Source organism: Lutra lutra, chromosome 13 (assembly GCF_902655055.1).
Source record: "Lutra lutra chromosome 13, mLutLut1.2, whole genome shotgun sequence".
In the NCBI taxonomy this organism is placed as follows: Eukaryota; Metazoa; Chordata; class Mammalia; order Carnivora; family Mustelidae; genus Lutra; species Lutra lutra.
This window is the reverse complement of record NC_062290.1, coordinates 5,067,414-5,084,684: the sequence shown is the minus strand read 5'-3', so window position 1 is coordinate 5,084,684 and position 17,271 is coordinate 5,067,414. Positions and strand designations below refer to the sequence as shown.

Below are 17,271 nucleotides of genomic sequence, written 5' to 3'. Positions count from 1 at the left end.
CCGAGTGACAGGCCTGGGCTCTCCAATCTTCGGGGCTCGCTGAGAAAGCGCCTGCAAGTATGCTCTGTCCACGCTAGCGGAGGGGGCACCACACCATTACAAGCTGCCCACGAGCTGCTGTTTCATAATACTGTCACTGTTCCGATCCTTGGGGAAGAGAGTGATCTTAGAATTGGCAAATAGATGCTAATTTATCTAGAAGCATGTGTTTTTAATAACTTACCAATATATTCTAACATTATTTTCAGTGCAAAAAGCAATCATCCTTTTAATTATTATTTTAACAATCTAATATGGCAAATTTCTAGAAAAGAGCAAAAACACAATCAGCAAGGAAGTGCAGCTGTAGCAGGTGGTGTCATCTTACCATGTGTCTGAGTCTCATTCAGAAACAGCTTGAGCTTCCTGCTGCGAAGACCAAACACCTTGGCTGCCTCATACAGAAGGCCCTGATGGGTGAGTCCGTTCTGCCCGGGGGGGTTTTCCAGAAGGAGTGTGCCCACTGTTCCCTTTACACACTCTGTAGAAGAAACCACCACTGGGTCAGGTCCTGAGAGCACAGCCCCCTCACCAACCCCGTCCTTCTGCTGGCCCCTTTGCAGAAGAGAGGCTCCAAGAACCAGCAGGGCCTGGGGTCCTGGTGTCCAGACTGCACAGGGGAAGGGGCAGGGACAATGGAAATCCCAACGGGTATAAACCCCCTCAGCTGGGGAAGAGGTATTCCATAAACACATGCTGTGCACAGTGAGGGCCCAAGATATCCAGGAAAAATAAATAGCCAGCTAGTCTGCTGACCGAGGCATGGATGTGTACATAGATTTCAGAACACTTTCCAGGAAAAAGAAAAAAGGCATAAATAAATAAAGCGACGGCACTTAATTCCACTTCATTTAGCGGTAATGTTTACATGTCAGGGTACCCCACCTCCTGACTGCCAGGTGGAGGGTGTTTCCACACAAACACACAAGAGAAGCCAGCCTGTGTGCTGCCCAGGGCAGATCGGAGTGCACACCTTAATGCACCACGTGCAAGGCAGGCCATGAACGGAAACCCAGCTGCCAGCCCCTCACCCCCGCAGGCGCAGGGCTGGCGGCTGGGGGACACGCACCTTGTGGGCCTGCGTTCAGGAGCTGCAGGTTGATGTAGCGGCAGAGTGCAGTGCCGGGGCCGTCCACCACAGCGGGGGCAGACCCCGCTGCCACACGAAGGGTTTTCCCACTGAGACTCAGTAAGTCAGTCTGGTTTCGTATTTCTAGAAGTAACAACAAAAACAGCAACAACAAATCACTCGTTCAGGATATACAGTGCAGAGCTGAAGTCATTCACTTGATCCTACTTAATTATTAAACTATCCTTTATCTTTGCAGTGATGTTTCCACTTAATTTCTTTTACCAAAGGACATGGCCTTCTCTATAAAATGAGGCTTAAATGACATGCAAATAGCAGGAGATGTGAACACTGCAAAACAAACCACGTAACAGTAATAACAAAAACATACAGCAAATTGTTTTTTTCTCCTTTTAGTACTTAGTATTTTTGCAGAGATCCTCATAAAATCTCCTACGTCAGAATACTAAACTTCACTGTGAAAGGAAGCCTTATATTAAAACATGGTAATTATAGTCAGAAGAAAACAGATCATTTGACTCACGAACACATGTGAAAAACAGCAAGACACAGGGGACACATGCAGATCTCCTTGATCTACAACTGAACACTGCTTAGAGTAGAAAACACACCTGGGGTAGGTCCCGGAGGAATAGGGGCTGCAGGACCTTCACACCTGTGGCTTCCCGGAACTCCTTTGGGCTGCGTCACAGAGGGTGATGGCCTCTGACACCAACGAGCCTGCCCTAGTCTCTGCCCATCTGTCGTGGCCCAGCAGCTCGCCTGTGTTTGTTGGCCAATTACATCTCCTCTTTTTTTTTTTTTTTTTTAAGATTGTATTTATTTATTTGACAGACAGAGATCACAAGTAGGCAGAGAGGCAGGCAGAGAGAGAGGAGGAAGCAGGCTTCCTGCTGAGCAGAGAGCCCGATGTGGGGCTCGATCCCAGGACCCTGGGATCATGACCTGAGCCGAAGGCAGAGGCTTAACCCACTGAGCCACCCAGGTGCCCCTACATCTCCTCTTTTAGGCTATTTACAATTTTCTGAAAATGAGCATCCAGATTCTTATCAAAGCGGGTGTACTTGTCTCACGTGGCTGCCATTAAGAATCATAAACATGGGGCTTACGGCAAACAGAAATCTACCGGCTCCAATTTGGGAGGTGAGGTGTCAAAATCAAGGTCCTCCGTGGGCTCTGCCCCCTCAGAAGCCTGCAGGCAGCTCTCCCTGTTCTCCTTCTAGCTCCTGAAGGCTCCCAGCCATGTGCTTTTAGTTCCCCTGTTCCAGCCCTGCCTTTGTCATCACATGGCCATGTCCCTGTGTGCTCCTGGGGACACCCTTATTATCTAATCACACTGGCAACGACCCTATCTCCAAAGGTCACATTTGGTAGTATGCAGGGGAAGGACTTCAACATGTCTCTCTCTTAACTTAGGCTTGTCTTACTGAGAATCTTGTCTAGCAAGACACAGGCACTATGCTTACTAAAGTCAAAGCACAGCACGGAGTCTCTGAGGCCTGGATCCCAGCCTGAGGCTAACACGGAGTGGACAGGGTGCAAGGCTCCATCTCCGGAGGGACACAGAGATGTTGTTCATCTGGGCAGGAATGAGGCTAGGTTCAAAATGTCAGATGCTGTCACCATCCCAGCAGCGGCCCAGAGGCGCAGGGCCAGGGCTGCCAAGGGCCTGGCCAACCCAGCCTCGTAAGGAAGGCACGGCTGTGGAGCAGAACCAGTACCAAATGACCCCCCTCGAGTCAGAGGCCAGCTCCCGACTTTCTACATACCTGCAGCACCATGGAGGACAGCCAGCTCGGTATCTTTCACGCCAAAAATACTAGTAATAACATTTTTCAGCTTTAAAAGGTCCAACCTGTTATCGCCTTTTGGATTTTCCAGAAGTAATACTCCACCTAAAGAACCACAAATATAAGTCAAACTAAAGGAAAAAGATGCTAAATTTGAAAGAAAAATCCAGGAAAACACACCACCTGTATGTTCCCTCTGGTCAACACCTGCTCATGTCTTTCTCCCACTGTCTACCTGGATCTTTTTAAATTAGAAGTGGGGAGAGTTCTTCGTGTTCTCTGGACACACCTGGGGGGAGAAATGGTTTGCAAGGACCACTGCCTGCCTTGAAGCTCAGGCTTTCATCCTTTCCACAGGATCTTTCACAAAGCAGAAATAAATAATTCGTCAGACAACATTTTCTCTATGATTTCAATCCCTAAATATGTTGATGAGTTTCATGGCCTAGCCTACAATCCAGCTTCGTAAATGTCCTGTGGGAGCTTGAACAGATTGGGTGTTCTGCTGCTGTTGGGTGAGCTGTTCCAGTAATGTTGATTTGACTCTGGTTTACTGTCTAGCTCTTTTATTGATTGTTGAAAGAGGTATATATTCAATTTTCAAACTGAAACTGAATTTTTTCAGTCTCCTTTAAGGCAGTCAGCTCTCTTTTGTGGTTTGCAGCTCTGCTGAAAGCGTAATGATCCCACATTTGGAATTCCAAATGTGGGATCATTATGCTTTCCCTGTGGATTGACATTTGTAGCATTATTTAACATCACTAGTGACTTTCCTTGCTATGAAGGATGCTTTACAGAAATGAATCTGTAGGTGTACATTCTTTTTTTTTTTTAAAGATTTATTTATTTATTTATTTGACAGACAGAGATCACAAGGAGGCAGAGAGGCAGGCAGAGAGAGAGAGGAGGAAGCAGGCTCCCCGCCGAGCAGAGAGCCCGATGTGGGGCTTGATCCCAGGACCCTGGGATCATGACCTGAGCTGAGGGCAGAGGCTTTAACCCACTGAGCCACTCAGGTGCCCTGAAAATAAACATTCTTGCTTTGTGTAATTTTTAAAAAAGATTTTATTAATTCATTTTATTCATATTCATTCCTCCTACTGAACAAGGAGATCGATGCGGGGCTCGATCCTAGGACCCCTAGGATCCCGGCAGATGCTTAACTGACTGATTGACCCAGGAGCCCCTATTATTATTATTTTTTAAAAGTACTCTTTACGCCCAAGGTGGAACTTGAACTCACGACCCAGAGACCAAGAATTACACGCACCCTCTTGGGGCACCTGGGTGGCTCAGTTGTTAAGCGTCTGCCTTTGGCTCAGGTCATGATCCCAGGGTCCTAGATTGAAACCCGAATCAAGGCTCCCTGTTCAGCAGGAAGCCTGCTTCTCCCTCTCCTACTCCCCCTGCTTGTGTTCCCTCTCTCACTGTGTCTCTGTCAAATAAATAAATAAAAATCTTTAAGAAAAACAAAAAAAGAGTCACAAGCTCCCCTAACTGGGCCAGCCAGACCCCTCCCCCATTTAGTGTAATTACTGATGGTAAGCTTAAGCTTTCCGTCTTATTTGCTGCTTCCACTTGTTCGGTTTTCTTTCTCTAGGCTTCCTATGGGTTATATGAATACATTTTACAACTCCATTTTTATTTCTAGAGTGTTTTTGTGTGACTCTCCAGGAACAGGCTGGTTTAGTGGTTGTACCTGGTGGTACTGCATATGCACATTAACACCCAGCCTACTGATGTTGGCATTTGACCAGTTTGAGGGAAGCACAGAAACTTGATCTCCCTTGCATCACCTTGCTTTTCCCTACTTTTAATTTTCTTAAATATTTCTTGTGTAGGGATGCCTGGATGGCTCAGTCGGTTAAGCCGCTGCCTTTGGCTCGGGTCATGATCCCAGAGTCCTGGGATCCAGTCCCACATTGGGCTCCTTGCTCGGCGGGGAGCATGCTTCTCTCTCCGCCTCTGCCTGTGTACTCTCTCTCTCTCTCTCTCTGACAAATAAATAAATAAAATCTTAAAAAATATATATATATTTCTTATATATACACTGAAATGTTAAATAGGTTTTGTTACAAACATCAAATAATTTAGAAAATTCAAGTAAGAAAGTCTGCTGAATTTACCTATATTTTGACTCTTTCTACTGTTGTTTCTTCTGTCCTCATGTCCCTACATTTCTTCTGTCATTTTCTTTGTTTTATGAGTTTCCTCTACCTACTTCTTTTTAGCTTAAGTCATGCTAGCAACTAACTCTCTTGGTCTCCCTTCACTTGGGGATGTCTTGATTTTCCCTCCACCATGAAAGATATTTTGCTTGATATAGAATTTTGGGTAGACAGCACTCCTAACATTCTGCCATCTGGCCTCCGAGGTTTCTGATGAGAAATCCAATACCGTTCCAATCGTTTTCCCCTGTAAGTTAGGCGAGCATATTCTCTCGCTGCTTTCAGGATGTTTTCTTTGCCTTCAGCTTTCACAAGTTTGACTACATGATGTCTCCATGTAAATTTTTCATCGGTTTCTCTCAGCTTCTTGAATCTGTAGGTGTACATGTATTGCCAAGTTTAGAAGTTCTCAGTCATTACTTCTCTCAGTCCTGTCGTTCCTTCTTATTCTATCAGAATTCAGTAACAGAATATTCAACTTCTGTTAATATCCCACAAATCCTTAAGACTCTGTTCATTTTTTTTCTGATTTATAAAAACTCTCTTTTGTTCAGAATGGGCAATTTCTATTGTTCTATCTTCCAGTTCACAGATTCTTTCCTGTCCCTTCTGTTCTGTCGTTGTGCCCATCCACTGGGTTTTGTATCCTAGTCTTATATTTATCAGTTTTAAAGATTTCATTTGATGCTTAATACCCTCTTCTTAGCCGAGGCTTCCTATTTTTACTTGTTTCCTTTGTATCTGTAATTGCTCCGTGGAACAGTTTTTATTACGGCTGCTTTATGTTCTGTCAGATTATTTTTTTTAAGTATGCTCCATGCTGGGGAGCCAAATGTGGGGCTTGAATTCATAATCGTGAGATCAAGACCTGACCTGCCGAGGTAGGATGAAAGTCCCAGCTCACTGTGAGCTTCTCGAACACCATGAAGTGGAAGAGGCCTGAGGCTCCTGACAAAGGTCTAGGCTCCCCACTTGGTCTTTGCTGGTGGGAGTGGTAGTGGGGCCAGTTTCTTCTGTTGTATGTGGCTAGACTAGACCAGATACTGTCTAGAAGTTTTCTGTCTTGCTAGGCTGCACCTCTCCTCATTTTCTAGCTAGAGAGAGCAGGATTTTATTGGAGCATTTTTGTTTGCGCTAGGCATTTCCAGGTTGCTGGCTTCTTCAGATCCAAGACTGGGATGTATGAGGCAAAAAGAAAAGCCAGTCCTCTTCCCTCCCACTTTAGGAGTCTTCTGACATTTGCTTTTATATATCACACCCAGGGTGTTTGGTTGTACTTTGTGGGAAGAGCAGGGAAAAACATGTCTATTCCATCTTCCTGGAAGTGCAAGTCCAACCCTTTACTTTTGTGGATTCATTTTGATGGCAATTAGAAAGAGGAAGTCATACGATTTCACTAATTTTCTTACAATAGCCTTAAAGACATTCATAGGTTTAACTAAAAAGTAAAGTTCAACCCACGGGACTCATTTACTCTTACCTTGCTCGCTGCCATTTGTACAAATGTTAAGATTGACATATGCACAAGCAGGACCAGGCAGGGATGATCCTTTGGTGATTGTAATTTCCAGGTCAGAACCCTTTAACTGAGCACATGAGAGTATGCAACTGAGTAACTGCAGCACTGACCACGTCACCAACTAACCCTGCAGCTACTTCCCACACCGAGAGCTCTGTACGATTCTGAGCGCGTACGCAACCTCATCACTAAAACAGTCAAAAGTTGTGACTTTTCACCTTGTTCTCCTAAATGCAGAACAGAAAATGAAACCATCTTGTAATATGCCCCACTGAAAAGACAAACAGTGACATCTAGCCCCTGCCTGTCTATACCATCTGTCTCCTCCTACAGAAAGGAGGAATGAGACAAGGAAGACATGGCAGAGTCAGCGACTGAATCAATTCCTTCCCCTATTATAAAGGACCTATTTCTGAATTATGGCCAATATCTTCCGTATCTTGGAATCAGATTTTCATAGTTCTATCTAAAAAGTGCCAATAGGAAATGAAACTGTAATTTTATGTAAAACTGACTACCGTAAATTCAACTGCTCTTCAAGTCAACTGTTATTTGCCTTGAACAGTCACAGAATCCACAATATTAACTTCCCTAGTTTTAGGAAAAGCAAGCCCATATAGCCCCTGTTTTCCTGGCAACCCTCATGTACCTCCTGGCTACCTTCCCCACCTTCCCTCTCTCTCCTCTCTGGACACTGAACCCACCCTGTATTTTAGGACTGAGAATTATGCTAGTTGCTACTGGGGATAGAACATCAAGAGATTACTCCACAAACAACATAAAATCTAACCTTACATCTCTTCGTAGTTCAACAAACCCAGAACTCACCTGTGTTTCTTCTTGAATAAGGACTTTATCTGACGTTGGAACTGGATACGGTTTCAAGGGAGCCTTTATGGTGGCAAATATGAACTCTGTGTGGCTTTCAATAACATGATTCAGATACTTCCCTTCAGACTTTGCTTTATAATAAACTGTTATCTCATCAGTTGGAACCAGATTGCACTGAAAGCACACAGAGAAAATTTAAAAGGGAAGCACATTTGTTAGTCAAAACATATGGTGTTGTTGAACAGAGCTGACAGTCCTGTGCTGAATCATTATGGGAGCATACAGGCTCCTGCCCAATCCTATGAAACAAAGGACTGTGTAGAAACCCACTCACAAAACTCTGAACTGAGGCAGAGCTCCCAAGTATCCCATTAACCTGCTGACGTGGACTCCTGAGACCCAGAACTACAGGTCTCAGACACCTGAGGAGGGGAGGTGGGAGCCCTCGTTCTGGTCAGGGCGAGGGATCCTCTCAGGGTCAGGGTGGGAGACCCTCCTTGGATGGGGAAGTCCCTCCTCAGGGTTGAGGGGTGGGAGCTCCTGGCTCCCAGCTCCCCAGTAAGGAAGAGCCACCCCTCTGTCCAGATCTAATAATGTGTCCTTGAGCTAGATGCCCTTCCTCAGACACCCACTGTCCTTTCTGATGACCTGTGCCAGTAAGGAGGGCTACCTATCCAGATGATCCTGTGGAAACCATAGGGAACTGAAAAAGGTAGACAAGGGGCACAGCTTTGCTGAAAACTCCTGCTCAGAGAAACACAATAGCCATGTCCAGCTCAGGGTGAAAGAGTAGGGAGTGGAGGGGTCTACTTTTCCCACAAGCACAACTGAACAGACCATAAATGAGTGACTAATTATCATTACTCAATTACAATGATTTATATTACCTGCCTTTCCTGTCCTACCCAACAACCAAAAAACCAACAACAACAACAAAAAACCCAGACAAGCTTGTTCTTGATGTGACAAACTGACCTTTTTGCGAAGTTTCTGGATGCGATTGATGACCTCCCGAGCCACTCCTTCATCCACCATTGACTGGTCGGGAGTGACATCTAAGAGAACCAAAACCTGCAGGAAAGAACAGTGCACTGTGCGACAACCAAACAAGGAGGAATGATTCTCTCAAACTCAGCACACTGTTTTTAAGTTAAATTCTGAGAAGTCTGTCATGTAGTGCTATTTATTCATCTAACTGAGCAAAGGAGATAAAATTAAGCTAGTTTCGCTACAGTTCAGGTGCTTGCAAGGAGCTATTGCTTCCGCGGGGTTGGGTCCAGTGACTCCTTCCCTTCCGCGGGTGCTGCTCACAGGAGATGGAAGAGCGGTGTCTCCCGTGTAATTGTTCCTTGTCTGTGTGAAGAGCAGTCACTGCCCTTGCAGGAAGTGGAGTCAGGGCTGCAGGGCCCTTCACACTGCCAATGAGCCCACGAAGGCCCCAAAACAGCCCCTGTTGTTTTCTTCAGCCAGGAGACTTTCCGGCCTTTGGTCTGTCAGTCTGATTCAACACACGGTTTCTCAGGGAACCACAACACATTTATTATGATTTAAACAGTCATCTTCGTGCTGACTTCATCTACTTCCTATGCCATCTGTAGTGAAGGCTGTCAATGATGACATAAAGAAAAGAGTGTCACCACCGGCACAGACACAGTGAGGACTGGTGTCACTGCTAACACAGAGGGAGATATGCTTGTAATTCAAGCACTAGCTGCATGGATGTTTGTTTCTTTTTTTCTTTCTTTTTAAAGATTTTATTTATTTGTCAGAGAGAGAGAGAGAGAGAATGCACAAGTAGGGGGAGGGTCTGAGGGACAGGGAGAAGCAGGCTCCACATTGAGCAGGGAGCCCAATGTGGGGCTGGATCTCAGAACCCTGAGATCATGACCTGAGCTAAAGGCAGACTCTTCACTGACTGAGCCACCCAGGTGTCCCAGCATGGACTTTTTTTTTTTTTTTTTAGATTTTATTTATTTATTTGACAGAGAGAGATCACAAGTAGGCAGAGCAGCAGGCAGAGAGGCGGGGCGGGGCGGGGGAGCAGGCTCCCTGCTGAGCAGAGAGTTGGATGCGGGGCTCAATCCCAGGACCCTGAGATCATGACCTGGGCTGAAGGCAGAAGCTTAACCCACCGAGCCACCCAGGCGTCCCAGCATCATGGACGTTTCTGATGAAACTTTATCAGAAAGATGAACAATTTACACTACTTCATGAGAGCAGAACTGGAGATGGGTGGCAGGGCAGGGCCACCCCAGCCCACAGTATATGAACCGTGTCATTAATCTCAGGAAATGAGGACACTTCCTTCAATGCCATCCTCAGGCTGGCCGCCATCAGGGTGTTTACACACTCTCTCACCCTCCTTTCCCAGCTTCTTCACAGGTGGCTCCTCATGCCGTCTGGCCACATGGAGCTCAGCCTATGTCTCATTCAAGCCACTGCAAAAGGCTTGAGGTATTTGAGGGGGCTGGTCTTCCTCACATGGAACTTCCACAAGTCCCCCGCTCCCACCCTAGAGATCTTATGATCTGTCTGCCCAGAAAAGTCTGGTCAAGAGCAAAGAGAGACGCTCTGATCCATCACGACAAAAAGCACTGACCTCAGAATCCAATACTGCTGCACATCCCCCTCCAGGATGTCCGTCCCCTGCCTGCCTCCACACCAGGCTTTGGAAAGGAACCCCTCTCTGTGCTCATTGCTAGCAGATAACTTATCAGGCGGAGGAGTAAGAATTAGCTTTTCTGTCTCTATGACTGGGTCATTCCTTGAAGGGTGGGGTTATATCTTAATCATTTTGGTAGGACCCAACACTCAAGACAATTGCAAGCAGAGGTCATAAAATGTCAATTTCATATATGCTAAAGAAATGCGCATGTCGGGGCACCTGGGTGACTCAGTAGGTTAAAAGCCTGCCTTTGGCTCAGTCATGATCCCAGGGTCCTGGGATCGAGTCCCGAATCAGGCTCCCCACTCGGTGAGAAGTCTACTTCTCCCTCTACCCCTCCCCACCCCACCCCCACTCATGTTTTCTCTCTAATAAAGATTAAAAAAAAAAAGTGCACATGTTAAGAGCATACAATGGAGCAATTTAATAAAGCCAATCTAAAATGGATACCTGGTTTACTGTACTCTGAGGCCAGCTCAGGAAACGACCAGCTGAGCTCAACACTCAGGAAGGCAAAAGCAAATACTTTTTCTTCTTATGTTATCTTTTGGTAAAGAAACGTTCCAGGGAAGAGCAACATACCTGGGCATCTGAGTGTGCTTCATACTGCATTGTCCCTCCTGTTGTCTGATCAAACGTGTACATGAGGCGAATGTCCTCTTCATGCAGCTCATGGCCTTCTACGACAATGGTCCCTGCCGGAGAAGCAACTGCCACTGTGAGTCAGCCCCCCAGCATCCTCCTCCACATACCGCCCAGCAACAGCACATTATGCCGGTTCTTAATAAAAACTTCACAGCATCAGGCTGTGGAGACTTCAGAGATCATGTCCTCCCAACTCATATCCCTTATACCTCCCCAGGCTGCCCCGAGGACAGTTAAATTGCCGCTAATGCCCACCGGGTCAGTCAGTCCCCAGGCCCAAAGGCCTGTGCCAGGAGGCGATGTATCCCCACCATAAACACAGAGCACGTGATGTACTAAAGAGAGCAGGCTGCAGAGTCCAGGGGGACCCAAGCCCAACACTTACTGAATGCAGGACCCCAGTACTCCACTCTCTGCTGAGTAGGGTGGGGCAGGAATGAAGTGAACAGGGTGGTCAAGGTCTGGGTGCTGTCCTCCCACAGCAGGCAGAGCGCATGATGGCGATGCCTGCTTTCAGGGAAGCCTGCTGCGGTTGCCCACAATGATTTTCCGGGTATCTGAGCATTGGGCTGTCATTCTGACTATGTCACTCTGTTCCGAAAACTGTTTTGCTTTCCAATAGTGCAGAAATCCACTCAGAAAGTAGTTTTGAAGCTACAGGCCTTGGTTTCAAACCAGGATTATTTCAAGAATTTTTAAGCATTTGGGCTATCCGTTGAAACGCTTAGATTTGTGATCTGAAGTTGCATCAAAGATTTTGTTAATCTAACAAATCAAGTTAAGTTAGTAATGACTCAACTTTTAATTGCCAGGTTTCTTACAATTCATCTAAAAATGTGAGGACTTTGAGGGACATTTCTCTCAATTCCCTATAAGCAGTCATCTGATCTCTGAGTTCTTTTCTCCCTCGTGACTCCTCTGTGCTTATGATTTTCACCTTCACAGGGAACCCTAACAACCAAACACCTTGTACCTCAAGGTTAAGCAGTCATACCAAGACCCGAAGGATTCTACTCGTGACAGAGCTGAGAATTCCCGGGTACCTGGAAAGTCCCCTGAAGGAGAGGAAGGAGGAGCTAAGTCCCCTTTCCTAACTTCTTCCTATTGTCCTAGGTTTTCCTTCAGAACACTTATCGAAACTACGATTGTTTCCACAAATCTTCACTGTTGGCCAGCACCATGAGGGTAAGGACAACTGTCTCACTCTTTTCTGGGTTCCCAGGGCCAGCCAAACACAAGAGCTTTAAAAAGTATTGGCTGAATTAGTCCAAAATCCAGTCTTGCCCAAATAAGGGACCAAACTACGAATTCTTGATGTCTCAGACCATGGTAAGTTCTGATCTAGTTCTCCCTCGAAGCAGGTCCAGATCTCATTGCTAAGTCCCTGTTTCAAAACCTGCTTTAATCTTTTCTGTCGAAATGTACTGTAGTCTTCATTCAGACGCCTCCAAACACCATCATGCTTTTTCTCACAAGCAACATCCAATAACAGTGAACCTGATACTGGGGGTCTTGCGTGCTCTCTCACTAGGGTAGTTTCTAGGCTCCTATTAGCATGTGCAGAACTCCGCGCTATCAGTCATTCTACCTGGAAATCTAGCCCAAAGGAATCGACTGCACAGAACACGTACATGTGAAAATGCTCACTGCAGAACTACCAGCAACAGCAGAAGAACGGAAACAGTCTGAAGAGCCAGCAACAGGATGGGCAGCCCCCAAAGAAAAACCATACAATGGTCTGGAAATAGCACTTTACAAACTAATGACTTAAGTAAAGTAAAAATGCAAAATAAAAAGGTGAATAAAATAAACATAAAATGTAAAAATGTAGGTGTGAAAAACACGACATTTGTAACTACAGTGTGATCTCCACGCTGGGAGCCTGTGCTTTTGGGCCGGTCTGTGTCGGGATGTCTGTGCTGGGACTTCCGTGCCACGTGGACCAGCACGGAGCAGGCAATCAGTCTGCAGTTGATGGACAGGTGATGGTTCGGGGATCATCTCCTTCCATTATCAGAATTACTTGTTATGCAGCTCAGTGACAGTGCAAGTGAAGGAGCCCAGGTGGAAGGTGGCGCCAGGAAGGGGCAGACACCCACCACTCTCCTGGAAGCGCTCCAGTTCCTCGCTGCTCAGCTGCTTGATGGACGTCATCACCGCCCGGAAAGCTCCCTTCAGACGCTTCCCCAGGACCATGTGATCAGGCTCTGCCCTTAGGCGAATGCCATACTTGTTTTTATCTGTAGACAGCGTAACCTTTCGGACGTTCAATTCCTATATAGTTGGCAGCCAAGATGAAAAAGAAAGAGGGAAATGAAAACACGTGACTCCAAAAACTTGCACACAAACGTTCAAACAACATTGGTCACAACAGCCAAAAAGTGGAAGCACCCCAATGTCCACCAGCTGGGAAAGGATAAACAAAATGTGATCCATCCACCCAACAGACTACTACTTAGCGCAATGAAGGACTGAGACGTGGACACAGGCTGTACCATGAGTTGGACCCTTGGTGCCAAGTGAGGGAAGTCAGCCTCAAAAGAACACTTGCTGTCGGGTTCCATTCACATGAACCATCCAGAACAGCCACACCCAGGGACAGAAAACTTACACCCATGGTTGCCAGGGGGTGAAGGGATCTCGAGGGCAAAAAAGGCATGTGAACGCTAATGTGAATGCTAAACACTGGGTTTCTTTTTGGGGTGATCAAAATGTTACAAAATTTTAACGGGTGTACAATTCTATACATAACTGAAGAATCTTTCTTGTCCAGATCATTCAAGACAGGTGAGCAAACTAAATCAACTAAAGAAGATTCTAGACTTAGAGGGGGACCTGTGTGGTGCAGCTGGGTAAGCGTCTGACTCTTAGTTTAGGCTCAGGTCATGATGTCAGGGTTGTGGGATCCACACTCAGTGTGGAGTCTTCTTAAGACTCTCTCCCACTGTCTCTCTCCCACCCTCTAAATAAAATGTTAAAAAAAAAAAAAAAGAAGAAGAAGAAGAAACACTGTCAGGTGAAAAAACACAAGTTGAAGACTATAAACATGGTCCTCTCTAGCACAAAGCCAATGGCGTGTGCATGTGTACATGCATGTGTGTGGGTGCACACGGCCCTCCCATAGCCCAGTGGGGACGTCCCAGTGAACATCCCAAGGCAGCGCTGGATGAGTGGGAAGGGACTCAGCTAGCACCTGTGCTAGAGCTGGAGCTGCTCACGCCCAATGCATGCCCACTTGTTACTTGACGATTTGAAGGAAGAGTTTTTTGGTTAGTCATCAAAGAGTATTTGGAGAAGTAGATAAAGGTAGTGAGTGATCCAATCAAGGTAAAGAAATCCACCCATCTTAGAATCGCTTTAAAAAAAAAAAATATTTTTTTTAGAATTGCTTCTAAAGAATTACAATGACATTTTATTTTACTTTATTAAAGATTTTATTTATTTATTTGGCAGACAGAGATCAGAAGTAGGCAGAGAGGCAGGCAGAGAGAGAGAAGGAAGCAGGCTCCCCAGTGAGCAGAGAGCCTGATGCGGGGCTCGATCCCAACACCCTGGGATCATGACCTGAGCTGAAGGCAGAGGCTTTAACCCACTGAGCCACCCAGGCGCCCCTACAATGACATTTTAAAAAGGCAAAAGCACACGCTGATTCTAAGCAAAGTGCAAGATTCTGTGGACAGTTAAGTATCTGTATGTGCTGACACACAAAAGGAAAAGGATACATGAAAGTGAGCTTTCAAAGGATACATCAAAATGAACTTCACTAACAGTACTAGTCCTAACAATCTTCTCAAAGAAAAAATCTATTTGGACCCAAAAAGTCAAACCCGTCCTCTTACCTCAATGATATACTTCTCCAAAGACTTGATCTCACGAAGAGCTTCTGGATCCCGATGGATAACCACAATTTCTTTCAAAGGATACTAGGAGGAAAGGGAAGGGACAGTTTACCAAATAGCCAGCCCTTCAAACTGCAGGAAAGTAAAATGTTAAATGTTTTATCCGAATCTCAAGCTCCAGACTGACCAGGTTTAAACAGCACTAAGTCTTTCACACCCTTATTGCAGAAAAGAAAAGAAATTATGCCCCTGCTGGAAGTGCTCTCTTTTAAGAAAATGCTCCAAAGGTGTAATTATTTGGGCCCGTGCATGTAAAATACAAATGAAACATCAAACCTTTATCGGAATGGTTTTGCGGTCTCGAATCACTCGCCCAAGTTCAATCACAGACTGCATCCGAGAAACGGCTCTCTCCGTGTTCTTGTCAATCAGCTCCTCCCTGATGGCAGAAGTGGGCGAGAGAGGGACTCCATGAAGGGCAGACCACCCCAAACTACCCAAGCTAGGAGGGAGGAAGGGGCGGCCCCTCTGCAGCCTGAGGTGCAGCCGCCATGTGAGCCTTCCCGGGCCCAGGCGGGGCTTCAGTGATACCTGATTCTTACCGAACATGGGGCAGCATGAGGTAGTGGATGCTGTGTGTGTCCTTGTCCTGGACAGAAACAGGGTCGATCAGCAGCTTTAGATTCTGGTACATCAATTCGGTGAGAAAAGGCGTATAGGGGGCCTGCATGAGGACACAGGACATCAACTGACCTCAGATGGAGGAAAAGAGCAGCTCCACGCAAGTGGACAGGACCCTACTTTCTGACCCTGGCGGGATGGTAGCGGCGGCGGCTAGAGCCAGAGCCCCGAATCACCCAGAGGAGGTCTGCAGTAACTACAGGAGCCCCAACCATGACCCCATGTCCCCACACCTCAGAAACCACATCAGAGAGCTGGGGAAATGCTTCCTAGGGTGAAGGTGAATGAGGTCAGGTGAGAGGCACCAGGCACAAGGCAGGTCTTGCTCGTGTGTGTTCAGGAGTGAACACAGGGCTTATGACCTCAGGCTGTAGTAGTAGCGACAGGACACATGTTCAGTAAAATGTCCTCTGTGACGTACTTGTGTATTAGATGTGCATTCAAGAACTTCCCCGTTATGGTGACAGGAACCCGCGTGAAGATGAGGTGTGTGCTCACAGGGAGCTGTGGCTCGGCTGTCCCGAGACCAGCACCCTGACCTGGTGTGCGCCGCAAGGGGCAGACAGGAAGAACCCAGCTCTAGAAGCAAATGTTTCTTAGGTCTTCCTGACACAGATGAGCTAATGAGATTTTTGAAAGAGAACTAGGGAATTAAGCTGTTTTAAAACTCTATTTCTCTTTCTGGGGAGACCAGTACAGACCAGCTGCAACGCCAGGGCTGCAGGCCCAGCACCTTACCATCAGTCTGCACAGAGACAGCAGGACGCTGAATAAGGTCTCCAGGGCCGTAACACAGTCTTCCACCCCATTTTCACCCTAGCGAAGAAGCTCGCATTAATTAGACTGTTCGAATCCCGTCGGTTGAATGGAGAATGGCGACCCCACAGAGCACACAGCACGCAGACAGGACAGGGGAGCCGGGGCAGGCGGCCAGAGCACAGCGTCCAAGGACAGGCAGGCGGCCGCCACGGGCCCTGCTCTCCCTACCGCTGAGCCCAGGCGTCTGAGGCCTGGAGGCTGCGTCTGCCACTTGTGCAACACACGGCAATGGTTACAAACAGAAAATAGCAATTACTTTAAGATTTCTTATTTAAAAAAATGTATATAATGTGTATTTAGGAAATAATGACACTAATTCACTGTAGGAAAAACACAAAGATTATAAAAAAAAGAAAACCATAATGAAATGATAGAGATAGGTGCTGTCAACAGTGTAGAGAGAGCCCCTCTGCACGTGGGCGTGTTGTGTGTGATCTATTTTAACAAGAACAAAATTACTATTTTGTGAAGGGCTTTTGTCATTCCCACATCTGGAGGCAGGCTGGCGGGCCGTGGCACGGGCACCCTCAGTGTATGCGTGGCCTCCGGGCCTGGGACAGGACTCAGCCCACATGCCCAATAGGCTGCCCGTACATAACTGACTAGAGGAAGAAGCGAGGAGAGGCCCGACTTGAGACCAGAGCCACCCCCCGTGACATCACATGTAACTGCATGACTTCCTTTTGTGTTTTAAGAGAATCTGCTCAGCTCAGTGTTGTATGGCCCCAAGACTTTCCCTCTGACAGGACACTCCTTAGTTGTCTTGAAAATATACAAGAGGACTTCTAGAACTTATAGGCTCCTATCTATCAAATGGCGATAAACATAGCTGACTTACAATGTAAAAAGGACAAAAGAGAAAGAGCTTCAGAAGCTGAGAGCACTTGAAAACATTCCTCTCTCTTCCGGCTGCACTCCTGTTTCTTGGAGGTCACCCTCCCACACTCCGCCGCTCCCAGCAGCAGCCTGCGTGCGTGCACTCACCTTCAGCCTTCTGCGGTTCATCCTGACGTACCAGTTGGTTAGGACATCCACAAACTTGACCAGGCGAGGCACCACCGTGTAGAGCCTGTAAGCTGAAAGCAGACCATCAGCAAGAACAAGTGAGCGTCTAGGGTGCAGGGAGGGCCAGATGCAAACAGAGCAAGCGGTCTTGCCATCCCAGGGCTGCCACACTTGCTCAGG

The 17,271-nt window shown here is 46.7% G+C and overlaps 1 protein-coding gene across 6 annotated transcripts in view; it reads right to left on the bottom strand.

The window, feature by feature from the left end:
- Positions 1-17,271, bottom strand: part of IARS1 (isoleucyl-tRNA synthetase 1) — a 72,333-nt gene that overhangs the window by 6,085 nt on the left and 48,977 nt on the right. For all 6 annotated transcript variants that reach the window (XM_047701192.1, XM_047701197.1, XM_047701191.1 and 3 more), the window contains 13 exons: positions 17,071-17,162; positions 16,006-16,083; positions 15,189-15,310; positions 14,923-15,025; positions 14,587-14,670; positions 12,847-13,021; positions 10,685-10,797; positions 8,413-8,508; positions 7,435-7,611; positions 6,568-6,673; positions 2,899-3,024; positions 1,109-1,252; positions 368-520 (listed from right to left, as the gene is read on the bottom strand). In XM_047701192.1, coding sequence (XP_047557148.1) covers positions 368-520; positions 1,109-1,252; positions 2,899-3,024; positions 6,568-6,673; positions 7,435-7,611; positions 8,413-8,508; positions 10,685-10,797; positions 12,847-13,021; positions 14,587-14,670; positions 14,923-15,025; positions 15,189-15,310; positions 16,006-16,083; positions 17,071-17,162 — 1,569 coding nt within the window. The remainder of the gene's footprint in view (positions 1-367; positions 521-1,108; positions 1,253-2,898; positions 3,025-6,567; positions 6,674-7,434; positions 7,612-8,412; positions 8,509-10,684; positions 10,798-12,846; positions 13,022-14,586; positions 14,671-14,922; positions 15,026-15,188; positions 15,311-16,005; positions 16,084-17,070; positions 17,163-17,271) is intronic.